The sequence below is a fragment of the Pomacea canaliculata genome, linkage group LG2, assembly GCF_003073045.1.
Source record: "Pomacea canaliculata isolate SZHN2017 linkage group LG2, ASM307304v1, whole genome shotgun sequence".
NCBI classification, from domain to species: domain Eukaryota; kingdom Metazoa; phylum Mollusca; class Gastropoda; order Architaenioglossa; family Ampullariidae; genus Pomacea; species Pomacea canaliculata.
Window position 1 is genome coordinate 43,777,139 of NC_037591.1, and position 27,132 is coordinate 43,804,270.

General features: G+C 40.7%; 1 protein-coding gene and 1 long non-coding RNA gene across 7 annotated transcripts; both read left to right on the forward strand.

Moving 5' to 3' along the window:
- The first annotated feature begins 8,204 nt into the window (after positions 1-8,204).
- Positions 8,205-10,143, forward strand: LOC112556508. Of its 3 annotated transcripts, none has more exons than XR_003097748.1 (3): positions 8,205-8,351; positions 8,982-9,184; positions 9,939-10,143. It is a non-coding gene; the product is annotated as an uncharacterized LOC112556508 (long non-coding RNA). The 3 variants fall into 3 exon arrangements; XR_003097747.1 differs by lacking the exon at positions 8,205-8,351 and adding an exon at positions 8,617-8,763; XR_003097746.1 differs by lacking the exon at positions 8,205-8,351 and having other exon boundaries at positions 8,793-9,184.
- Positions 10,144-11,993: 1,850 nt separating this feature from the next.
- On the forward strand, positions 11,994-24,538 carry LOC112556506 (WD repeat, SAM and U-box domain-containing protein 1-like). Of its 4 annotated transcripts, none has more exons than XM_025225585.1 (12): positions 11,994-12,422; positions 13,014-13,439; positions 15,485-15,684; positions 16,033-16,131; positions 17,126-17,219; positions 17,904-17,937; positions 18,157-18,197; positions 18,571-18,677; positions 19,572-19,790; positions 20,349-20,444; positions 20,896-20,967; positions 21,890-24,538. In XM_025225585.1, exons 2-12 carry the CDS (start codon positions 13,021-13,023, stop codon positions 22,042-22,044), a joined length of 1,536 nt encoding a protein of 511 aa, XP_025081370.1. In that variant the 5' UTR covers positions 11,994-12,422; positions 13,014-13,020; the 3' UTR covers positions 22,045-24,538. The 4 variants fall into 4 exon arrangements, with proteins under 4 accessions (XP_025081370.1, XP_025081369.1, XP_025081368.1 ...); XM_025225584.1 differs by having other exon boundaries at positions 11,994-12,325; XM_025225583.1 differs by having other exon boundaries at positions 11,995-12,145.
- Positions 24,539-27,132: the final 2,594 nt, after the last annotated feature.

Below are 27,132 nucleotides of genomic sequence, written 5' to 3' on the forward strand. Positions count from 1 at the left end.
CAGTCCTGCCATCCCGTTACAAAGAAGGGCGGGGCCATCGAGGTGGGAAAAAGTCTGTAAGGAGGAACGGTCTGTCATTCTCAGAGCTGTCACTGGGTAGACGTACACTTACCAACAGTACAATGCTCATGGCAGTGTGTTTAGTTGTAAGCTTTTACTCAACTTCGGCAATACTTTTACACAATAATAGCTATATAAACACAGCATATCACCTATTTATACATTCTTTCTTTCCTATCAGGCTCTGGTTTGTACAGCACAAGTCAGAGAGCAAAGACAGAGCAAGGAAGGAGACAGGGAATTGTTAGGATGAGGAGTCAACGCAAGAGGGAGAAAGAAGGAAATCGAAAGGCAAGGGGAGGTAATGATTGACAGCGCCAACTCATCATGAGTGATACAGTTGATACAAAGGACTATGACACTATGTGAATGTACACAGTGAATGTACACAGCACTATGTCACAGTGCATGATGCAAGTTGATACAAAGGACTGTGTCACAGTGAATGTACACAGTGAATGTACACAGCACTATGTCACAGTGAATGTACACAGCACTATGTCACAGTGAATGTACACAGCACTATGTCACAGTGAATGATGCAAGTTGATACAAAGGACTATGTCACAGTGAATGTACACAGCACTATGTCACAGTGAATGTACACAGCACTATGTGACAGTAAATGTACACAACACTATGTCACAGTGAATGTACACAGCACTATGTCACAGTGAATGATATCAGTAGAGTTCACATGATTATCTCGTTGTAAGGCTTCTATAAAAGTCATATCCACCCAGGTTAATTGTTGCACAGCGCTATCTCTCTAGAATTGTATTGATACAATTTAAAAAGAACACAGGGTGTAAAGTCATTCCACACATATATGTCTATAAATATATGTAAATACATGTATATATAAATATATAAATAGATATAGTATTTTGCCAGCTAAATGACCAAGTGTACGACTTTAAGTCTCTTCCTACCCACCAAATAAACCCAGAAATAACAATGTCCAGTCGAATGTGGACTTATTGACAGACTGTTTGCTGATGTCCAGAATACACTAACCTACTGGCACTGCCACCACAGAGGCCTCGTTGTCTGCCTACTCATTCCAGCATTTTATGCTTGACTTCTAGCGATACCCGGCTGATACCCGGCTTTGGCCGGGTGGATGTTTCCCGCGAACTCTCCCGACTGTAATTTTACTGTTGACTTTTTTGCCAACCCATTTCAGTCAACTTCTTCTTTCATTCAGTGATTATCTGCATGGGGTTGGTGCAGCGAAATAATGAAACACTTGCTGTAGTGTTGATGTCGCCTCACTAGCTTGTTGTGGTTAACAGCTTTGTCGTCCTCGCTAATTCCTTCTTCGCTTTCTCTCTCTCTCTCTCGTGAACTCACGCGCTTTGACAGTTGATATGCTCGTCATGGATCAGTCTAAACGAGGGTTACACGAGCTGTGAAGGCTGCAACAACATCCGCCCACGCGATCTGTTTAGTGTTTGTGCAACAGGAGCTCCGTAGGGAGGGGGTGGATGACGTCAGTTTAGAGCAGCCAGTGATGACGTGGACATGGAGGGCAGGGAGCGGGTCAGAGGTCAAATGACTGGGTGTCACGGCTGAGTACCTCGGCAGCCACAAGTGTTCAGTCTCTCGGAAACGAAGAAGGGTTGGAATGAGTAAAAAGAACGCTTACTGGACCAGAAATCTCTCGAGAAATAACGTAAATTCTCGCAACTTTCTGTGGGAGACTGAGCTTCATAAATCAAGTGACTCCTGTAGCAAAACTGAGGACCGAGAGAATGAAGAATCGACATCGAGATGTAAATCTGGGTTAATGGTGACGAAAGTTTGAGTGTTGCCAGGTCCTTCTGTGTGAATGTGTGAATGTGTGAAAGCTCAACTCTGTGTCCTAAGCTTCTCAAGGAAACACAATCAGACGCTGCGTGCAAACACCTGAGGTTGGAGCAGCTTACAGAGTATCCCCTACACTTATCACAAACCAAACATGTTCAGGGAAACTGCCATCACATCTTGTCATTCCCCAGACTGCGGGACGAGTGGAAAAAGAGAAAGAGCGATCTGCCCAGTGACCACCGTGGCGAGCGATTGACGGAGAGACAAAGAAAAAAAGAAAAGTGCGCCAAGTGCTCTTAGCCACAGAAGCGAGAGACGACAGTAATGGATTGTCGCCATTGAGTGAAAGAGCGGAAGAGACAGATGATACAATAACAATAAACTTGCCGACAATCAGTGTAAAATTGAAGCTGGCGAAAAACCGGTGATTTGACGGTGTGGAGCCCACTTTCCCCTTTTCCCTTTTCTAGGTTTTTTTAAAAGCAGGCGTGGTCATCTGACAGGGGCTGCTTGCATGACGGACAGTTTTTCTTTCCCGTACATAAAAGAGCCCATAAATGTGAAAGAAGATGCTGATGTCACTGTTGTGGTTTTGACAGGACAAGTTTGGCCTACTATCTGACTAAATGTCGGTAATGTATAAATTGTAGATGTTACACTTACACTTGTAACTTATCACTTACACTTGTCACTCACACATTTTGTAATATCAGCTGTTCTCATGTGACATTGACCCCCAGTAATGTTTCCACTCTGTCCTTAGGACGATTATGAACTCTAACAGTTCCGCCATGTTACATTCCACAAAGGTCACGACTCACTGACCCCAGCTTTCCCACAGTTTTGTTAATTTACAAATTGATCTTCCTGAATGCAACGGCTACATCTTTTGACAAGAGAGCTTGGAGCAAGCTGTGGAGGATTAACAAGGGTCACAATGTCAAAGACAAGAGCGTTTGGAGGATCAGCTTGGCTTTAGGACTTCAACCAGCAGCCGGTCCCGGCGCCACAACATGATGTCAACATCAACATTTCCGCTCCGACAGACCAGCTACTCAGGCAGAGCCCACAGGCCTGGCACCTCCTTGGCACACCATGCCTCATGTTCTTCAGCAACATGTTTTACAGACAAAGAGATAGTGTGTGTGTGAGAGAGAGAGACAGAGACAAACTCCTGCTTTATTGCTGTTTCCTTTGTCGGCTCCTCATAAAAGCTCTGTAAATGTGGAGTTAATGCGGTCTAAGTAGACAGAATAGTCTACTCGAAGAATAGTAGACAGTCTTTTGTCAGGTTCCAGTGTGGGCTGCCATATGATGGTTGGCCTTCCCTTTTACTCGTCTTCCCTAGGGTTCGCAGTGCACGGCTGCCGACAGTCTGCTCATGGGAGCCTTTGTCTCTCACTCACTCACAGTCTTGGCCGGCCCCTTACTTCTTGCTTCCACCCCTCACACCCTTCCTGGAATCCTGGCTGGGCCGACAGACATGATGTCTGCTGATAAAGGGTGTACCAATAAAGGGTGTACCAATGCAGGGTATCAGACAGACTTTATTCTCCTTCCTTCCTCCTACACTGATGCTAACTACTCGCACCCTGTCCACCCGGTAACGATGGCCACGCTGTGGATGGTTAACACCAGAAGGGTCCTCCGGGTGGCTTAGCGAGACCCAACAAAGCAGGGAACCGATTGTCAGTTTGGATAAGACTGTGCAAGCATCTATCAGTCTCTCATCATGCTGCCTTTGGCGAGCAGTCACGTGACCGCGCTAAATGACGGCCATATTTGATAATGTAATGGTGTCACATCCGGGTGCGCATCTGGACGCCGCACAAGTTCAACATGCAAGGGATGATTCTCCTGTCATCAAGTGTACCAACAGTTCCAGAGGTAAAGTGCAGTGTTGTCCAGGCCTTAATGGTTCCATCCTCACCCCGCGATTCCACGTTGCCCACGTGACCGGGAAATTGAGTCGCCGCAGATGATTTGTCCAGCAGTTGTCAGCAGCAGCAGCCGCCAATGGACAGATGATGTCTGCACACAACATACACACCCGTGCATTTGTTTTCAGCGGATTTCATACATTTGCTGCCGACAGTGACACCAGCGCTGCTCTCTCCATGTTTAGTCTCATTGTTCTCCAAGGTTCGATTGAGCAAACAAGGTCCACCCAGCTCTTCTACAGCCATTCTCCATGGTTTCAGTCGACAAAGGAAGATTTGTTTCAGGGTTAGATGAATCCTGTGGTGTAGTGTGCATGACCATAGTTATTGCCTCTAACGGTCTGTGGTCGTGTTTAAAATACCAACGGGCGTTCTTGAGGCCAGTCCTGCGGTAATGCAACATGTCTCGGTTGACTGCTTCTGTCTACAACATAGAGAGAGAAGATCTTTGCTGTGAGGTGATATAAGTAAAAAATAACAATATGGTCACACCTTAACGGGTAGATAAGGGGACCTCGCACAGTGCCAGAGCTTCAGTCTCAGTATTTATCACAGACTATAAAATTTCTGCCTGGGCTGTCACAGACCTTTGGTCGACTGGGGAAATTGAACTCCACACTTTGACCGCAGTTTATGACAGGGATGGGGTCGGCCGGCCATCTTGTGCATTTGCGGACATGTGGAGCTTCACGGGAAGACCTCCCTCTGCTCTGCAACTCAGAAAATATGCAGATAAAACCTTCTCGACCATAGAAAGTTTGCTGTGAACAATCTTTCTTCTCAGTCTACAAAATGTGCACTAAAAAATCCCCCCCCCCCCACTGGAAAGCCCTCCCCCCCCTGATATTGTCAAATAATGAAATAAAAGATTAAGTTTACAGATGGGCATTGTGTTGACATTCGCACGCTTGTATTCCTCTAAAGAAGACGTTTGTAAAGGTTTTGATAATCTTATATTTAGACATCATAGTCCCAGCAGTTTGAAAATGTAATCTCTCACGTACTATGACTTACAAGAAATACAGAGCACAACATGGAGATGTATCAGTCATCAGTCTACCCATGATGCTTTTCATGACACTTTATGTAGCAGTCAGAAATACAGAGCACAACATGGAGATGTATCAGTCATCATACCCACGATGCTACACTTTATGTAGCAGTCAGTCCCCCGGACTGAAATCCTCATTTTTTGGACGATGCTTTTCTGTTCTTGAACTGCTAACTCTTGTAAGTCAGCGCTGACAGGCGATGATAGGACAGACGATGGAGCTGACGGAGAAAAGACGAAGGCGAAAGAAGCGGAGAAGAGAAGGATTCAGAGACCAACAAAATAAAGTTTATAACTAACAAGTTAACAGTGCAACTGAAGTGTAATTTCTAACTGAAAAGTTAACAATAATAAAAGTGTGGATTATAAAGTGAACAATAAAACTAAAGAGCAGTTTGTGTGCAGTTTACAGACATTTACAATAAAGCTGATGTAATGTTTATAACTAAAATATCAACAATAAAGCTGATGTAATGTTTATAACTAAAATATTTACAATAAAACTGATGTGATGTTTATAACTAAAATATCAACAATAAAACTCAAGTGCAGTCTACAACTAACAAGTTAACAGTCAAGTGGAAGTGGTTTATGTGCTATTTATAGCTAAAACGTTAACAACCTAATTATCAACATTGAACAGTAATTTGTTGAAGTTTTCCACTTTAAATGGCGGCAAAAATACAAGGTACACGTAGGTAAATGTAGCAGCTACATGTAGGTAGGAGTATAAGTTATATGTAGGTAAATGTAGCAGCTACATGTAGGCAGAAGTATAAGTTATATGTAGGTAAATGTAGCAGCTACATGTAGGTAGGAGTATAAGTTATATGTCGGTAAATGTAGCAGCTACATATGTAGGTAGGAGTATAAGTTATATGTAGGTAAATGTAGCAACTACATGTAGGTAGAAGTATAAGTTATATGTAGGTAAATGTAGCAGCTACATGTAGGTAGGAGTATAAGTTATATGTAGGTAAATGTAGCAGCTACATGTAGGTAGCAGTACAAGCTACATGTAGATAAAAGTGTTAGACGAAGAAGAAAGTACACATGGCCTTTATCTAGGGAAGAGAGGACGAGAGGAGAGAAGGAAGAGTGGAGAGAGAAGTGCAAGTGTTAGTATGGCCACTCATTTCCAGTTCCTGTAGGTGACAGGCCATGTGGAAGGTTCCGCCTTTCACGTGATTCCACGTCACCGGAAGTGATTGGAGTCTGGCGCGCCAAGCGGAAAAGGGCATCGGAGACATGTGGAGCGTGAAAACTGTGATCTTTCATGCGAGAAGGCCAAATGGCGACACGCACAGAAAGCAACAACAACACTAGACATGGTGGACAAGTCACGAGGGCATGGTGCACCTGGCGAGTGTTGTGAGGACTGAGCTCAGTGTTTATAGTTAGCCCCACTACTGTGACTACTCCCTCCCTCCATCACACAGTCACTTCACATCATCAAACACATCCGCAGCCTTTGTGCCAGACTGTCAAATACATTCTGAAAGTCAGGAACAACTCCTGCTGATGTAGCTGCTGCCCCATCAGGATGCGCCAAGGAAGAGCTGTTCAAGCGTGCTCCTGTCAAAACACAGAAACTCCCGGTCTTGCAGGCATTCTTCCACAAACTACAAATGGTGACCTCCAGACGTGGATATTATTGCTGGGAAATATGTATTATTGCACACCACCACAACAAAACATGTCGAGCAGAAAGCTTTTAGGTTTCCTTCCGCCAACACCGGGTGGAACATCATATTGAAGAACAGAAGAATCAGAAAAATATACTGTTGACAAGAACTGCGGTTAACAAGATGGTTCTCAGAGTATCACTGATCCTGGTCTACCACATAAACACCTGAGAGTTGACAGGTATTCTGTGAAATGAGTAATGACGAATGATGAAGGGAGTAAGGAAAGACAGAGCAGCGTAGATACACTGATAGTTATGTAACACCATACACCCGAGGCTCTTTCTTTTCTCTGTTCCTGTCGCAATGGAAACAGTGACTGGACACAGCAACAAATAAATGACAGTTGTCCTCAGTGTTTACTCGACTTTAGAAGACTTTGTCCACACAAACAGTTGATGGTTTGAGTTTGCTGCTAGTTCCTACTCCAAGACGATTACCTACCTCCCACATTCTTCATACCACAAAGCATCTTTCTGCCTCACACCTCAAGCCCATCCTTCTACCTCGAGCCTACAGACCACACATCAAGATCATCCTTTCATCGCAAACACCTTCAGATGTCTTCGTTTGTTTATTTAACAATTGTTTGGTTCCCTACTTTGGTTAGTGTCTTTTGGAAGATGTGTGGAAGCTGTAGCTCAGACTTCCTCTTGTAAGCTTCATCTGGAAAATACAAGAATTCCCGCTCAGATATTTCTGAGCTGATTTTTTTTATTCAAATCGATCTCATCGGCAGCGAGCTGAAGGGCTTTTAAGGGACAGTAATCTCCATGGTGACGCCTCTAAAGCACACTTCTGGCAACTTTGGGGTCACGTGACTGGGAAAGACGAGCGGAGGCCAGTTCAACGAGAATTACTGAGGAACACATAGTGTCCACCGCTTTGACTCTCCCTCTCTCCTCCCACCTTTCAGTCTACTTAAAGAACAACTGCATTCATTTTTTTTCTGAAAATGTTCAGCACATCTTCCTTTGAGACTGGTCTTGTTCACAAGTAATAAAACCTACACCACGTGGACATTCTAGAAGAATCTAATAATCAAATAATTTAATTTGTACAGGCGAGCTCAATGCACGGAACAAGATCCAGGAGATAGACAGACCGAGGTAGTGGGAAGAACAAAGCCAAGACTCGCTGTCTTCTTACAGTAAAGATCCATCACTGCACATTTAACTCCAGAAAACTCGGGCTGACATCAGGAGAAGATTGAAAGTGTATTAAGAAATCGTGAGAATATTAAGAAATGTTATCATACTAAGTAACAAAAAGGTGACCGTCACGTGCTCAGGTGAGTGAAGCACACCAGAAGGGAGTCCAGCCAACCAGTCTCACTTCAAAAGGACCTACATACAAGCTACATACAATCCAACTGCGAGACAGACGAGGGAAGCAAACGCAGCAGAGTGAACACGTGAACATAAAGATCCAACAGGGTCATCCAAGTGGAAACAGGACACAAGTCAGAAATGAACTCCAGGAGACCCGATCCCCTCAGCCTGTTAGACATTCTCTCCATTTCACCATCTGATGCCCTCTGATGAAGTGCTGCTGGTGAAACTCACAGAGTTGTCTGGGTTTTTAACAGTTCACGAGAGTTTACAGGATATGTTCTGGCACCGCAAGGACAGGTCAACGTTCATGTCACGTGTTCATGAATACACGACAAGAACAGTTTGCGGGGGCGACAAGCGAACGAACAGGCCGTGGAACGAAAGACAAATACATGTACCTGGGGAATCAGGAAATGGTCAACATGTGATGTGGTCAGCACGGGGCTAGGTGTGACTGCTCTAAAGGCAACTGGTGAGTATATTAGGGTGGCTTGATGTGTACCCAAAGCCTCAAGGGACCTTGTGAGCATATTAGGGTGGTTTGATGTGTACCCAGGACCTCAAGGGATCCGGTGAGCATATTAGGGTGGCTTGATGTGTACCCAGGGTATCAAGGGACAGTCAGCAGGGTCTGGCATGCAGTGTTGTGTGCTGACAGGTACATATGACACATTACATGGTAACATACTCTAGGAGCAGATAGCAGCTAGTGTGCCAAACATCTGGTGGCACCAGCTAACAAGATAAATAGATAACAAGTAGTGACGCAGTCAGAGAAGTCAATTTTCATGGTTCGTGTGAAGACAGACCAAAGTTCTTTGCAGAAGAATGTCATCACCACGGCCGCCTCCAACCCTGCAGTGAAAGTGCTCCTTGCAAACTAAGTTGATTTTTGTATTTGTTTACTGTCTGCTCCATTTGACTGCGTCTAGTCTTGTGACACGGGCTTTACACCTCCACTAAACATTCCCGCCACCCCGCCCCATCCGTCATTCCTCTTGTCTTCCCGTGATAAGCCCTGAAGTCACGTGACCCGAGTGGACAAGAAACCTGTTTTCGTCGCACGCTTCAGTGAAATATCGTTTCTTTCGTTTCTCCTCAGCCTTAAGATGACGACGACAACATTGTGGCTGCTGGCCCTGCTGGTGTGCGGCACGGGAGCTGCACCTCGCCAGCTGGACACAACCTGCACCCCCCTGACATGCGCAGTCATCTTGTGTCTCCGCCCAGACTGCCCCCCGCCCTCCGTCCTGGTGACCGGCGGCGACCCATGCGGGTGTTGTCCTGCGTGTGCACAGCAAGTCGGTCAGTTGTCTACCTGTACTCCTCCTGCTCCCCTGGCTTGGTTGCGTGGTGTCATATACAGAGACGAGACGAGATCTGAACCCTGGGCGTAACCCTGAAATACACGTGTCACGGTTTTCAGGATAGGACGCTCCTAGTATCCTACACTCATCTATCAAGAGTCTCAATTCTTTCCGCTGTGTGATTATGTGACTATGTGACTATGTGACTATGTGACTATGTGATTATGTGACTATGTGACTATGTGACTATGTGACAATGTGACTATGTGACTATGTGATTATGTGACTATGTGATTATGTGACTATGTGATTATGTGACTATGTGACAATGTGACTATGTGACTATGTGACTATGTGATTATGTGACTATGTGACTATGTGACTATGTGACTATGTGACTATGTGATTATGTGACTATGTGACTATGTGATTATGTGACTATGTGACTATGTGATTATGTGATTATGTGACTATGTGATTATGTGACTATGTGACTATGTGACTATGTGATTATGTGATTATGATTGCTCAGTAATTTCTACTCTACACGCTATTATTATTTTTTTTTTACACTTTGTTCTGAACTCACAATGACAATGTAGCGGCGTAGGAACCGGGAGACAGGTCTGTCACCACAGACAACAGACAGGACTGTCACCACAGACAACAGACAGGACTGTCATCACAGACAGCAGGCTCACTATACGTATCTAAAATGACAGCTTGGTTGTAATTTTATTATATTTTTGCAGGTGAGGGCGCCTTGTGTGACAGGACTGTCACCACAGACAGCAAGGTGTGCATGCCCGGCCTGATCTGTCATCCCACTTCTCGCACCTGTGTCGCTTCAAGCTAAAAGCAAACATTCAGCTGAAGTTCGAGGTTCAAGAATTGCAGGTTACTAAGTATGACAAGTCACTGCCTTTCAAATCAAATGCATTGGTTTCTCAACTGTGACGTTGTTGTTGTTTCTCATTCACCTTATTTTGTCACACTTGGAGACCAGGTCTCAAACTAAAACTGGCAGTGTTACACGTGAGTTGAGAGTGTGTATAAAGTGTGTTGTAAGCGTGTATGAAGTGTGTTGAGAGCGTGTATGAAGTGTGTTGAGAGCGTGTATCAAGTGTGTTGAGAGCGTGTATGAAGTGTGTTGAGACCGTGTATGAAGTGTGTTGAGAGCGTGTATAAAGTGTGTTGTGAGCGTGTATAAAGTGTGTTGAGCGTGTATGAAGTGTGTTGAGAGCGTGTATGAAGTGTGTGTAGAGCCACCTGTACTGATAACAGGATCGACACCTTGTCAAGCTGCGCAACGTGAAACATCATGACTTCAGGGAAATAATTGTCACAAATTCACATTTTTTCCCATTCATTTCAATATCAAACATATTTCTGTCATATGCTGCGATCTAGCCAGTGCAAAGACCAACTCAAAGACCTGTTGCCTTACGTGTAATACAGTTCATTCAGTTACGTAGTATCTCAGTGCAGTTCATTGGTGAGATTACTACTCTATGGGGGACTGAATCCAACATTGGGAGGGAAGGAGTGAGGGAGGGTGAAAGGAGAAGGATCGGAGACGTCAATGGTACGAGTGACCCGAACTGGCGTTAACAGATAGAAGAATTCTTGGAACATTCGAACATAACGAACCCAACAAATTTGAAATAGCGGTAATCAGCTAGTACACAGATGACCACTGCCCATAGTCGGTTACATTTCAGTCAGGAGTCCATTCCACAGCAGAAAAGTCGATTAGACCACCGATTACAAAATTAGTTACTATTCAAAATAGTCGTCTGTGGGCGCAGGTGTACAGAGGAAAGGACCACGTGCTGGCGGTGTTGCAATGATCGTGTCAGATGACCCAACCACATTACTTGCAGTTATCAGTTATGATAGAAAAGTGCATGTATAAAAGAGCATTACATTTGTATTGTTATATGGAAACATTCAAATTGTGATTGGTAATTTCTCTTTTAATCACACGTTTTTAGCGTTACTTTTGTACAAGGTGAGACAAACATCTTGTGGATATGGGTGGGGAAGAGGTTGGGACGCACACACAAACGTAAGGTGTATTGTGCAAGCTTTGATGCCTGGTGTATTGACCAACGATTGGAAGCTTCCTATACATATTATTTAAATAAAATTATATATAAAATATAAAATTAAACACGCACGCAAGTCAACCAACGCTGATAAAGGAGATCGATTAAATCAAAATTTATTTTATGATCGAATCATCACATGGATGGATTGGATCCATATGGTCGGATCGACTATCGGCTGTAGTTGAGTCGACCGGCCTCCCAGACCAGCAACCACAACACACACACATGCATGGTCAGTGGATTATTTATTAGTACTGATCGATGGATGAGCGAGGAATTTACTGCTGGTTTATTTAAATTATTACACATTACTCCAACATCTCGGCCTGTATCATAAAGCACTGACTCCTGTGAATCTAGGGGCTTTCATGACCACCTACGTGTGGCAGTGTACACACAAATTATCGGCGCATCCTGCGGAGATGTGTCAGAGGTCACAGTCAATGGAATCATTAGTACGTTTCCAAGACGACAGGTAAACAATTTACAAGATTTAATTGAAAAATAAGTCAGGTCATGAATTTAAAGTAAAAACTCCCAGAGTGTGTTTAAAACGTCAAACAAAAGTTGACTTATGGTGGAAGGGGAAGCGTGAAACAACAAACAAACAAATCACTTCTAGTAGACAAGCGGCCTCTTAGTGCGAAACTGTGGCTAACAACTCGTGACGCTGACCGCACAACATGTCACGTGAACAATGGCGGGGGCGGGGCACGATGCGGGTTGTGACTTGCAAACATTATTAGTGAGCTGAACATGGCTACTGATTTGTGACCTTTCTTCATAGTACCAAGCTACGCACTACTATCTGTACTAAGGATGGTAATATTTATTGTGTATATCCACAGGTAGGGGCATAGATTGTGAAAGTCTCTGAAGTAGGCCCCATAGCTCACTGTCCTCAATGGCTAACATTGGGTCATCACTGTTATCGTGATCGTCTGGCGGTGTTGCAATGATCGTGTGCGATGACACTACACCACATGACTGCTGCAGAATATAGACAAGGATACGGATAACACAGAAAAGTGCGTGCATAATAGTTGTGTTTGTAGAGGGGAAAATTTGCCGTTGGTCACTTTGAGTTTTACTTTGGTGCAAGGCTTTCCGCAGGTCCAGTTCCTTGTAGGTTTATGTGTTGTGTTTGGTGTCTGTATTATTTAATAACTCTTTTGGCAATCAGTATGACATCGATTCTGTCATTTAAATAGTTACAGCACAATGAATAGATATATAATATATATTAATGATATTTTCTTGCTAAAACCATTTACATGAATCTTTTGATTGAGGGAAATCACATCACGTTGATTGAAAGCACCACTTGGCATCATCAGGACATATTTGATGTGCAAATACTGTAGACAAGGCTAAAATTACAAAATTTTTATCATATAATAACAATATGTTGATTTGTAAAGCGCTTTTCCCCACCATTAAAGGCAGGCCCAAAGCACTTTACTAAAAAAGGAAAATCACACAAACCTAATGAGAATGGATGTTGGTCTCAAAAACAGTTGTAAAATCACTGTATATTTGTGACCTTTGCCTATCACAGTCTATACGAGTTGTGATATCTTTTAAAATATATTTACTTAATTACACAAAAAAACTATTGATACTATGTGGCATATTTGTATTGAGAGTTTGTTACATTTTATTATTTTGGGTTATGTTGATGACATTTAAATATATTTGATGTTTTGTTGCTGTCAGACCTCCAATGATGCCAGCAAGCAACATGGTTGCAAGTCTCATTCACACAATCACTGCGCATTCAGGAGACATCACTTGTCTTTCTTTTACACATGACCGATTGGCTACTGGCTCAGGTGATAAAACTCTTCGGCTCTGGAGTCTTGATGATTTTTCTGAACATCAGAGTTCCCCTTTGCTAGGCCACTCATATAACATCCATTGTTGTGTCTTTTCACCTTTTGGGTCAATACTTGCAACATGCTCCACTGATGGCAAGCTAATATTATGGGATGTGAAAGCATATGAAATCACTGCCATTCTGCAGCACCCAAGCAAGAACAGCATTCGTGTGTGTCGATTCTCACCAGACTCAAGTCACATTGTATCAGGAAGTGATGACAATACCATATGCATGTGGGAGGTAGCTACAAAGAAGTTGATTAGGTAAGTGATACAGTGGCAGCATTATTAATGTTTATTAACACATTCTAACTCTTATACACTTATATAGTTGATCATCTGTGCCTACACGGTAGCGCTCGTGTGTGCATGCATGACACACTATTTTTATGCAGATATGAAATATAAAAAAATTATATAGTTACTGTAGCTGTCATTTCCGAACATGGCTGTATTCCTTAGACCATAAAGAAAGTGACTTTGATGGAAAGTTTCTGAAATTTCTTATCACAACCCTCCTTTCACTGCAAAAATGGCATCAAGCATGACTATACATGCAAAGCCTTCTACAGCAAAGGAACATATTTAAACTCCTAGGGATGCTCAATTAACATGATAAGCTTCTAAGGATGCTTTGATTCACTCAATGAACTGAAGATGCTGGGTGTTGGGGCAAACTTTATGCTGACAGTGAACGACGTTCACATTCTTGCCTTCTCAGTATCTTTTGTGGGGGCAGCTCCTCGCTTACCTCCCTGGTTCCTATGCCACTGCAGTAATACACCAGTAATAAATGATTAAAGTATTGGTAAAATACCAGTAATTCCCCAGTATACCAGTAATACACTCAGAAAGACTCTAGCAAGTATCTGAATAAGTGTTTGTGAATGTGAAATACTTGAAAAGCAACAGAGTTTAAACCTTATAATCTACAATTTATTAACTACTGAGCAGTTTGTGTTACAAAGAAAAATGGTGGCATAGGATGAACAATACAGTGTGGACATGTGTTTTTATGCTGGCGTCTTCAAGTATTTGCATACTTGAATCTTCAACAGAATCAGGAAAATTTCATCATATTGTGAAACATGTATCACTCATTACAACTGATGTGCCTCATCCAGTATAACACCAAGTCATTTCTTAAAGTTTTATTTTATTCAGAAAGACTTGTATGAAACTAGGTGATGATTGTGTTCATGCTGTTTACATTATATGACAGTGAGTGGAATTATACTTTCACATTTTTTGGCATCATTCTGGAGCCTGTTGAATGGATTACAGCTGTTTTTAATTTCCGTGAGTAATGTTCATTTATCTCAACTGGAGGTGTGACCATTTACCAATCTACTGTCTGCAGAACAAGACTATCAAAGAATGACAGTCTGTGTTCCCCCTTTGAAAATTCCATTGGACCTCATTTGAATTGACACAAAAGTGTACTTTCAGGATGGTTGGGTGTAGGAACAGTTGATTTCTGTGATTTTATGCTTTACTAATCTCTTTTGTCCTTCTATCTGGTTTAGATTTTGAAAAAAAATGTTTGGACTCGGGAGTATTTTTGTGGATTCCAGAGCAACAAGCTTTATCACTTCTTCACTTGTGGCACAAATGTTCTTTTGCCTACTTGTGCTTTTGAGTGTCAGACATATTGTTTGCCTGACAAAATTAACCACTTTTATATAAAAAAATGCATTAAAAATGATCAGTCATAATGGGATGTAACTCCACAAACCTTTAACCTCACGTTTCCAAAATGAGTAGCCTCCTTTAGCTATTGCAAATGGTGGATTCCAATGAAGAGGAAAATGGACAAACTGATATGGAAATCAAATATCAAGACCATCTGATAGCTTCATTGCTAAATAATTATGAAATAGTTGCAGAAGATATTTCTGACTCTGCAAATAGCAGTTTTCACACTTGCTGATGCAAAGGTCTTCAGTATTTTCCACCTCCACCTCCATTAAATTCACCGTCTTATCTGGTTTTGATCCCGTTCCTTGTGTAACAGTGTGTAGAGAACTAGTTTTGGAAAGTCCATTAGAGATGCTCATTTTTTTTTTGATTTATAAAATAGTGGTGTGTCAAAAAGTAGTCTTGTATAAAAGGTTAATTTTTGCATATTTTGATCTATAATCATAGTTTTGTTTTGTTTGCCTGTCATATATATTGTTTATATATTATGATTTATTTCAAATAAAGTGAATTTTGTGTGCACTAGGGTAGCAAAGTCAATGTCGACATTCTTGATAAGTTAAAGTTTGAAATGGAGAATAGAAGTAATAAATATTTGGTCCTTGTTGCAGGTCATTTTCAGGCCATGAAGAATCTGTTGTGGCACTAGCTTACAGTCCTGATAATAATTACCTAGTGTCTGGCAGCACCTATGGTGACCTCCATGTGTGGGACGCCTGCTTTGGACATGGCCGATACCTCTTTCTAGAGGTGGAAGGCCATGACCTTGGGGTCACATGCTGTGAATTTTCACCTACTTATGGCTCAGCAAGTGTGTTCATTTAAGTTCAGACTTATGTTGCATTCATTGTGATGTGTCTTTTTGTATTTTGATCGTATAAGCAGGTCTTTTCATGTTTGCGATTGTGTAGTTTTACATATTTTAGCATTTGTTTACAACAAATAATTTTCTTATCTTAATCTTGTGGTTGAGTTTGGTTATTCTTTCCTCTCAGTACACACAACATACAAATTAATAATTTCTGTCTCCCTATCCATGGGTGCAGGCACGAAAGAAAGAGACTTGTGAGAGTAGACAGGAAGAAGAAGAATCTCCATGAGCTTTGTATACACCAGACTTTGTGCTTTTGAAATCTTTATTTCAATTCTTTTCCCACAGGAAACCCACAGAGTGGAATAGCCAATTTTCTTCTGGCAACAAGCGGTAAAGACAATTTGATTAAACTGTGGATTTTCACAGCACCGGTTGGCTCAGCAGGTATATGGTCTAAATACCTTATTCTAAAAAAGTTGTATTATTGTCATCATTTTAAGCTGGTTAAATGTTGAACAAGAGTTCTCTCACTTTCTGGTAGCTGTCGGTCTGTCAATTGACACACGCTGTTGGATATTGTTGAGAAATATGTTTTGACCTGTTCCCTCTTGCTCAGTCCCCTGTTGGTTGGTTTATTTAGTAGGAAAGTGCTTCCACCTTGCACCGATTTCACACTATGGGGGGAGAGGGAGGCGGAAAGAAACAGGAGTACCCAGAGAAAACACCTGGCACCCAGCCCTGCAAACAGGTGTCACATACAGAGAGTTTCCCGAGAAGAGATCTGAACCTTAAATTGCCCATTGGGACTAATAAAGTTGGTTGTTATTGTTATTGTTAAGTCCCCTGTTGCTATTTTGTCTTGGATTAAGTCCCCTGGTCAGATTTAGTTTCTTGCTGGCATTCTACCTGCTGACATTTGATCAGGTTCAGCTCCTGTTGACAAGAAAGCATTGACATGCTACTTCCTGGACTCAGATGTGTTATTAGGTTCTTATTATGATGAGTTTTCAGATCGAAAGCTACTCTGTACATCTGTGCTAATCCTTAGCTTCATTAGCTTGTGGCCATGCAGCTAGAGGGAGACAGATCAGCTAGTACTTGGATGCTGCTGCTTTGTTCTCAACAAAATTTGATGTTGCCAGACTAGTGCTTCATATTGATTCACATGCTGCACATTGGTAAATGTTAAGAAGTGGGTGTCATTCATTATAAAAGAGAGAGATTAAAAAAGAAACTAGTATAAATTTTGAAACATATCAGCCAATATTGCCATATTTTCTTGGTTTCTGTGTTTTAAAAAGTGTTATAGCTGTTCTGTATGCTATTATTTTTCATATGATTATTTTTATAAAATGAATTACTCTTGTCCTCTATTTTGCTCAGAAGCATTATTAAAGTTATTAAAATGTTAGAATTAAGATATTATCTTGTGTCGCAGATGTTGTTCTTAAGTGTCACAATACTTTGCCTGGACACTCGGACACGGTCACATCCTGTGCCTTCAACCCCTCAGGAACTATTCTTGCCTCTGGGTAAGTATTTGTACAGCTATGTGTGGTAGGTTTATAGAAATGTGTAATAGATTAATACTAATATAAAAATATTTTATACTAATATAAAAGTATAATTGAGTTTTTAGTGCTGAGAGATGTCATGTTTTGCTTGTAACCCTGTTTTTAAGAGAGAAGAAAAGGATTGTAGAGAGCAGTCAGCTGTTGTGCCACATGTTGGTAACGGATCATTTATGCTGTGTTTTAAAAACATTTAATAATGTTCTTTTAATTTTCTTCTGCATGATATATTAAGGTGTATAACCTTAAGAATTTTAAGATATTTTATCTTAAGATATCTACTCAGAATTATCCTTGTTAACCCATGATTTCTTTTTATTACATGGATTAAAAAAAGTTTAAAATAAAATCAGCAAACAAACTTCCAAAACTGTGAATGAATTCAACATAAAGCTGCTTCTATTATTTTGTGATAATTAGTCTCGATTGTAGCCAAGTTTTGTGTGCTCTTATTTGATGCCATTGGCTGAGATGAAATGTGCCAGTTTCGAAAATATACATTATTTTGGTTATATGTGCTTTGCATAAAAACGTGTATTTTGCGGATTCTGATCTTAGCATAACGCCTATTTTCACATAATGAACATGTATGTTGCTGATTTTAGGATAAACCATATTTTCGCATAAAGAACTTGCATGTTGCAGATCTTTGGACAAGACTGTACGTTTGTGGGACCCAGTAAGTAGTAGTTCTAATAATTCAAGTACTGTTACTATTTAAAAATTCTTTTTTTAAATTTAAGTAATATTGTGGACTTTTGATTCCATGTCATTTTTTATTTCGGTATTTGAGTATAACTTGTTGACAGTGACCAGCATAGGAAACTATTTTAAGGTTGTAATGACAGTGATCAGCGCTGAATGCTATATTTAGGATGTACTGTTTCCTATGTGGCAGGTGAGAGGCATACCTTTGTTCACCATAGATGCTCACAACAGGTAAAAACTCAATGGGAACACTTTTATGCTGTTATCTGAAGAAAAATTGACATGCATTGGATAGGATTTATTTTCACTGTTTGAATTTAAAAAAAAAAAATTGAACAGTTCTCGGGGATCGGGATGTCAGATGCTCACATTATTTAGAAGATAGTAAACAACATGTCTGCTGAGGGTAACAATGATAAGAGTTGCAGAAATGAACCTTCAGTATTTAAAAAAACATGTGAAATCTAGCTGACTGTTAGCAATAGTGTGTTACCTACTGCTAGTTTTGCTTTGTTTTGGTTTTGTGTTTTCTTTAGAGAGTTATGTACTGTAGTAAACCATAGTTTGTAGAGAGCTGCGCATTCTTATTAGCCATCTGTTGCAGGTTTGTCAGCTGCTGTGCTTTCTCTTTAGATGGCAGACTGCTAGCCACAGGGTCCATTGATCGAACTGTTAAGATTTGGAAGCTAACAGATACCAGTCATATTATGGGTAGATAGATCTACTTTGTTTTCTGTTGTGTTTATAACTATGTGTGTGCATGTGTGCACGTGTGTCAGTATACACATAGAGGTGTGCATGTGTGTACAAGTGTGTGTGCATACATATATGTGAGTCAGAGATAAAAGAGACTAAAGAGCAGGGTTGTCCATGGGACATATTTTTCTATCCCGTCCCATCCCATCCCATGGCAATTTATGCCTGTCCCATCCCGTCCCATCCCACGGGATGTTTCCCATGGATTCCCTATGGTATTAACAATCCTATGGACAACACTGAAAACCACTTTTCGGCTTTTGTTCTATAATTCCTGCTACTTCACATACAATAGATGATTCAGAGGAAAGATTTAAATCCTTGATGAATGAAATAACAGTAAATTTATTTTGCAATATCAAGTATCGACTACCATGGGAAATACAAATGTGTGCTGTCCCATCCCATCCCGTCCCATGGGACGTTTCCCATGGGATTCCCATGGGATTCCCATTCCTATGGACAACACTGCTAAAGAGTCTCACCTGTCATTTTCGTACGGTGGTTTACATGAGGTGGACACAAGATGTTCTTACTTTGCATAATATCATGATTTTGCAACTGATATCATGCATAGTACTTGAGGGAACATCAGTAATGATGGTGATATGGGTTGGAGGACAATAAGACTTGAAGAATGTTGCAAAGTTTAGGGAAATGGAGACGAGGGGTAAAGTCAGCAAGACTTTTGTTTTTCCATTTTCTTGAGGTGAAATGGTAAAGAATAGCATGACTAATGCTTTATTGTTGACAATGATTTAATGATTTTCAAATTTAAAACTGAACTAAATGTTTTGTTAATGGACGAGCTTGATTCTTAAATTTCATTTTGCTTATGTTTCACTACAGAAGGTTTGATGGGTTATGAAGCTCCTGAGGAGGATGTGAAACCGACAAGCTCTGCAAACCCTGTGTGTGCCATGGAGAACTGGACTGTAGATGATGTGGTTGCTTGGCTTGCAACCTTTGGGCTGGAGCAGTATCAAGACAGATTCCGTGAAAATATCATCGATGGTTCTGAGTTGCTGGCTTTGACCTCCTCTGATCTAGAGACAATTCTTGGTGTTGGTGAGTCAAAGTATTTATCCTGAAGACTTGCTTTGCCAGGCAGGATGTCCACTAAAATGTGGCTTCACTTTAGAAATCCAGGGAAGAGGTTGTTGAGTTGGCTATTATCAGTCTTTGCTTGAGGGGCTGATTGTTTTGAAACTTTTTTCTTTGAAAAAGTTTGCTAAAACTTTAAATATTTATTGGATGAAAATATTGAACGTGCTAATAAAAAAATAAGGATATATAGTTTTGAATTATGCAATATTAAATGTATTTCTTAGACTAAACCAATGAAAAGGAAGATTAATAAACACTTTACTTCCCGATTGTACAGTCATCTCAATTAAAGAGATACCATTAGTCACAGTACATTGTACTTGCAACCAGCCAAAACATGTTCACACTAGTAATGATTCTTTTTTGAATGACACCTTGTAGTTGACAGAGAACATCTCTGCCTGGATACAGAAGAATGCTGCAAAATATTTAATACCTTAATGTATATTTTGCATTTGTATTTGAACGTAAATTATTGATGAAACCGTCATATTTGTAAATGATGTTTTGTTGTTGCAGCACCATTGGGTCACAGAAACAAAATTTTGAGAAACCGGGAGGTGAGCAAAATGCAGATGGTGCCCAAGTCTGAAGCAAAGGAGATAAAGCTGCCAGGTAAGCAAATGTTACAACCCTTTTTTTTTGACAATAGAAAATAGTTGATAGTTTTGTATATTTTTGTAATATTTATATATTACATATCTAGTTTTCAGATAATTTTGGTGAGAGGAAAATGTATTGCGAGAGAGCTAAAAAGTTATAAAAATAGGTTAAAATTCTCTAATGAGTTTCAAACCAAACTGATGACATGACTTTCACCTGATTTCCTGAATTTTCTGCATTTGAAAAAATTTCTTGTAGTGTTTTGGTGGCTAAAGGTAATCTCAGTGAGCAGTTAATGTACAGGGTAATCAAATCATCAAGAAAAAAATTCTCTGTTGTTGGCACAGATCATGTCTTTATGTTCATCATTTTCTTTGTGCCAAGGCATAACTGCAAAAACAAACTGCAATAACTGCGCCGCAGTAAGACTACTTTAGAATGTTTAATTACTTTTGTTGAACAGACCTGAGCAGTCATGATGAGCTGCTTTGTCCCATCACTCGGGAGATTATGAAAGATCCAGTTATTGCTGCAGGTCAGTCCATTATTCTGGTGCTCAATAGTTTGGCTGATCACTACTCCCCATTGACTTAGGTAATTGCTTGTCCATATGAGGCTTTGAGAAATCAATGACGGGGTGAAAAGTAGGCACACATACATGATCACTGTGGCAAGAGCAAGGACAGATAACGGCATCATGGAAATACCTGGTACAGGACAAGAAGAGGTTGAGACCAAAGACATAAGATTCAGCACACAAAATGATTATGCTTGAGACTTACTTTACAATGTCCACAGTACATTGTTGTTGATTACATGGACATTATTGTGATAATACTTGGTCTGTGAAAGCAGAGAGGCATATTATCATCGCAGTAAACGTGCAGTATATACTGATCAGTGAAGGTTAGGCTAGACATTATCAGGCTATGATGGGCAATGGCACAACCAGGCATTGGTCATAGGAGCAAAGGGGATACCAATCGACCACTGTTATACAAGGGCTGGAAGTCAGGCCGCGGTTATGGTGTGTAGGGCCACGCCCCTATAGATGAGTAAAGGTCGCTAGATTTGGGCATGCCGAGCCTTTCTACTGGCAACTCACATAGAGGAGTGCACACTTTCATACTTTTCAGAAATACAGCTTGAAAACATTTTTCAAACGTGCAACTTCTCTAATTTAGGAAAAAAAATTAAAAAAGATACATTTCAAGTATACATTAGCATTTTAGCATTGGTTTTGCAAGTTATTTTAATTGGACAGATTTTTTTTGGGACTGATATCACTTCCTACTGCCCCTTGTATCTTGTATCTCTGTGTGGGGAAATGCTCTATGTAAATTGCATTATTATTATTATATGAAGGCAAGAGAAGATAGTTTTATACCTTAGTACTTATAATTTAGTTGCTGGCTTTATACAAATCCCTTCATTATCTGCTGATTGCTCTTTTGCAGATGGGTATACTTATGACCGTAGCGCTATCCAGGCCTGGCTGGAGAGTGGGAAAGATCGCAGTCCTATGACCAATACAGTACTTGACCACAGAAGCCTCACCCCCAATCGCACACTGAAGATGGTCATTGAAAGGTTCTTGGAGCAGATGAAGTGAATGGCCAGAAATGAGGCCAGCATTGTGTTCCTGCTGTGAGATCTTCCCACAAACATTACTTTAGGTGTTTAACCTACTTTGGCACTCCTTGCTCTCCTAGCACAAATTTCTCTGGTGGGCAGTCATGGCTTGGCAGAAGACAGCATGCCTGAGGATCCCATCACATATCACTCTGTGTTGTGAATCAGAAATGGCAACAGTTGTTTAGGCAGCACAGTGTTAATGTCTCATTAAAGAAACTCATGACCGCAGTTTGCTGCCAGGTTTTTACAAGAGACAGAGAAACGTGAAACAGTAAACAGTGTGGAAAAATGAAACAGACTATTGCAAATGAAACATCTTCCAGTCATTAAATACTGTTGACTATATGACATGCAACATGGAGAGTACTGACAAAAAAATAAATTAGCATTAATCCCCACTCATCCCCCTCACACACCCATAACAACCTCTTACGCATGCACTCTGTCAAGCCTTGATGATGGACAGGTATAATGAACAAAAGAATAAAACTCCTTTTTGCCCTATCAGTTGATACTTTGGGCACTCGATATCTGTGACCAGAGTAAAATAACTCCAAGCATGCAAAACGTTTTTCTAAAGAAAGTCAGGTCAGTTTCCCACAATGGTGCATCACGAGAACAAACGTCTTGTCTTACGAAGAGCAGTGCCATAAAGCCCCGTGTGACCTCATGATTGTAGTACTATGTGTGGAGGGCTGGGCATCAGCATGCCACCATTATTGATCTTTTGTTCTATGAACTGTGCTGAGCCTACATAGACAGTGCATGATGCAGATGTTGTGTAGCGCAGCACACTTTTTTTGGCCCAAAAAGAGCCCCACATCTTACTTTGCACTTTGCTCTCACTCACAGTTCCTCCAGTCCCACTTTATACACAGTCATCACTGAAAATACACAGTAATATAATAGCTATTACCGACTATTGGCAATAGTCATTGGCAATTTCTGGTTTTCTCACATATGATTGTGACCACTGGGAATATTGCATGGAGGTCTTAAACACAAGACTGTGACTGTTGGGAGTATTACATAGAGCTCTTACCACAAGACTGCGACCATTGGAATTATTACACAGAGATCTTAAGCACACAGACTTGATCATAGAGTTTGCATCAGAGGGAAACAGAGGTCTGTGCCTTTCTATTTGTTTTGCTCCTGTTCTGGATTATGTCAAAAGATTTTAGCAAATTGGTCTTTCAAATTCACTGTGATACTTTTTCATTCTTAATTTCAATTTTTGTAACAACAGCAACAGCAAAAAAATTAATGCAGTCTTTTGATAATGTGATATTTTTTGTGTTTATATGAACATCCATCCAGACTTTTCGACAGTAGTGTCATGGTCTATGCATTGGTTATTGCAGAAAACTTGAAAATATTTATATTTCAAATTGGATTGTTTTCAATTGTTTTGATTTTATATAATCTGATTTTTTTCTTTTACATTTGCTGATTCTTTTGTAAAATTCAGATTTTAAGGTACAAACCTGAAAAATATTTTGAACTCTTTGTGCCTTCTAACAGCCACTCTTACCTTGTGTTCATGTAGACCACTATGTGTTTACTTGTTTTGGCGCCGGCCCTTAAATGTTAGATGTGTTCCTTTTCTGTAGCTCACACCAGTCACTATAGTCAACAATCCATGAAGTTTTATAGACCATCTTTCAGCAAAGCATTCCTAATTCTTCTTGACAGCTGTATCTCTCAAAATTTTAATGTTAAACGTTGTTCCTATGAATTTTTTGACATAAATCCTTTTTTATATCATTTCTATAAAGTTGGTGGTGTAATTTTGTTGACCAGTATGTTGGTGTTGAAATGTTATTTGGAGCAAGAAAATAAATTGCTAATAAATTGTTGTGGAAATTTTTTTAAGGATTATAATATTCTTTTATCCACTGACCAGAATAACAGATAATTTTTGCCTAATTGTGACAAGCATGAATGTAAATTTCATGTCTGTGTAGTCTTGATAATTTTTATATTTAAAAATACTGTTGTGTCAAGAAACAACAAGTTGATGTAAACAATAAAATGATAATTAGAATGCATTCATTGTTATTTTAGCTATACAGACATTTGTGTAAAACTGTTTGTTTGAAACAAATAACTGCTATGATTAGCATGTAATGGTGCCATTGTATATTTTAATTTGTTGATGATGCTCATTGGTATCTTTCATAATGTCTATTATGGGTACATTACGGTATCTGTCTTTTATTTGCATGCTATAAGGAGCAATGGATCCCTTTTCTTTCATACTTTATACATTGATAATCTGTGATGATACCTTTACATTTTCCAGTAGAATATGAAGACTTGTTGATTAACTTTGTGGCTTATGCATGCAGCTATCATGTTAAACTGATGGTTATTTGTGTCTTGTAACAGCTCATAAGACCGTTGATTATCTTGGAGGACACTAATTTGTTTTCTTATTGTGTGTAAATGTAGCTCCATTGAGAGACATTCGACCTGAGTTGTTGTGTTGTGACTGTGCATGTCAGGGAGCAGTGACCTTCACTGTCTCAGTGTTGGGCTATGTTAGTAATACTTCATTGTTATGTTTCTGCCCTCTTCATACTCTGCTAAAGTCACAGCATAAGGAAAATTCTACCAAACAGGATATGCTGCAAGTCTCAGTAAGTTTTACAGAATTCTCTCCCTTTTGTGACTTTTCTCTCGCTTGCTTTCACAAGGTTTTCTGTGCCTTATGGTTTGTTTCATATGGTGTTTTGAGACAACACTTTATCAGAATAGAAATGAATTATTTTAAGTGGTCCTCGGTTCTATTCTCCAGAGTTGTGTGTGTGTGCATGTGACCTGCAGTTGTCCAGCCTAACCCTGCTCATCCATGTTTATGCCCGCAGTGGCTCTATTTGTTAAAGGGAGGTAAATGAGCTCGGCACAGACATTGCGCTTTAGTCTGGTTACTGCGTTACTTCCCTTTGACAAGGACACCATTGCGAGACCTGGCGACATTCTTGTCAGGTACCAGAAGTAGACACAATTCACTGATTTTGTGCTAAATTTATTTAATCAGTGCAATATAAATCTACAAAACTATCATTAGCCTTTGCAAAGTGTCGTTGATAAATTTGCATATTAAGTTTGTTTCATCTACTCGTGTATACACACGCAGCTTTCTTGCAAATCTGAAGACCATTAATTTATCGACCACTTGCACACCTTGTACAACATATCAACAGTTCAGTGATGTTACAATTACAAAGAAGTTCAACCCATCTGAAATTAACTGGCCAAGGTATAAATTCTGCGATTTTCTTACTGCCGACATTACAAAGATTGAGGGAAACAGTTATTGTTGGTGACTAGAAGCAGCGCGAGGTCCTGTTGCTGGTCTTGGCCATCACTTGGGGGAAATGGCGGCAGCTGGCTACTCCCTAGTGATTAACAATATGCAGACAGAAGGTATATTCTTTGTGTCATGGAGATTTCACAGTAGGAAGGTTTAGCTTTACACAAGCTGCCGGGACTTTACGGACTGCTGGGGTGGGGTAGGGTGGGACTGGTGTTTTACACCGAGCCAGTAACTAAGGCTATGTGACAGCAAGGCAGCCAGGTAAACAGATGTCACGTGCAGAGAAAGAACAGCGTGCCCGAGACGAGAGCTGAACCCAGGACAGCCAACCTTCACTGTGTTGGTGACAGTTGCACCGACGGGCCGCCAGGTACGGACTGCGGGAAAATCCTTACATAAAATCCTTCTCCTCTGTGAGAGAGAGAAAGAGACAATACGATAACTCGGTGATCCAGTCTGCTGTATTATTCATAATATTCTTTTCTATGGCCTTTTCTTTGTCCTACTAATGTATGTAGAAATGTCAATCTGTGGCCATGCACTCTGTTCCATCAATGTGCAGAAATGTCTGTACCCGGTGATGGGGCTGACTACACCCAGTACTTTTTACATTTGATGAAATGCTGCCATAGCAACCGAAAAGTGTGTTTAACATTTCATCAGTCACAACACACACATACTTAGCTAATTTCATGCAAACCTGATAGTAACTGCTTTTAACATGTGCAAGGACTAATGAGACTGGCACAATAGTTCTATCAACTAACTCAACAAATATTTGAACAAATAGCAAACGGTTTGTCTAAAATTTACCTGAGAAATCCCATAAACAAATGTTAGTCCTGTCGGCTAGCAGACCAGTTTTCAACATGGAATCAACAATCCTGTAGGAGACAAACCTCGTCAACAGTCCTGACAGCTGAGGCCATTTCCCTCTTAACAGTCTTGATGTTTGAAGCAAACGTGGAGACAACACTGTCAGGAGGGGCACAGCCATGTCTTTGTGTCAGGGACACTTCAAAGGAGACATGACACAACCCACAGCTGACCCCTTTACGAAGACAAGTCGAACAGTTTGCTGTCAAACAAGGGAGTTAACAATGAAAGTATGTTTGCGTCCACATCGTTCACACAACATCAGGTTCTATCTAACATCAAAGATGTGATATCACAGGTAAACTACTTTCAATAAATAGCTCCGCCACTGACCACCATGACAAGCAGTGATTGTACTCGTCTCTAATCAGATCAGCGACAGCAGTTCGACACCGACATGTTGTCCGAAGGTTTTGTCCATGTGGAACGACGACATCCGAACTGAATGCATCCAACCGTGAAGGTGACAAAAGTCTGGAGGTGTTTGCTAAGTAGCAAAGTGCAGCACTCCGGGGGTCAACAAAACACAGGGAAGTGCAAGTCCTTTACTACAACAAACAACTGAAAGTACCGAGCTCTGACATTTCACCAAAGACTTCAGCCCATGGAAAGGCTGGGAAGCTTCAAAGCTTTTGGTCTTGCCAGACTGACGGAGGGCGAGGCTCAGTGACTTGAAACTGTTAGCAAGAGGAGCAATTGTTTGGCGGCATGTTACAAACTTCCCCAGATGTTTCCAGCCGGCATGCTGCCAAGTTTCCAACATGTTTCCAGCTGTTCACTAGGTTTTTCGCATTGTTACAAACTTGTCCAGATGTGTGAGCGCTGTCGCTTCTCACGATGCATCTCGTCTTAGTGCATCGTCATGTC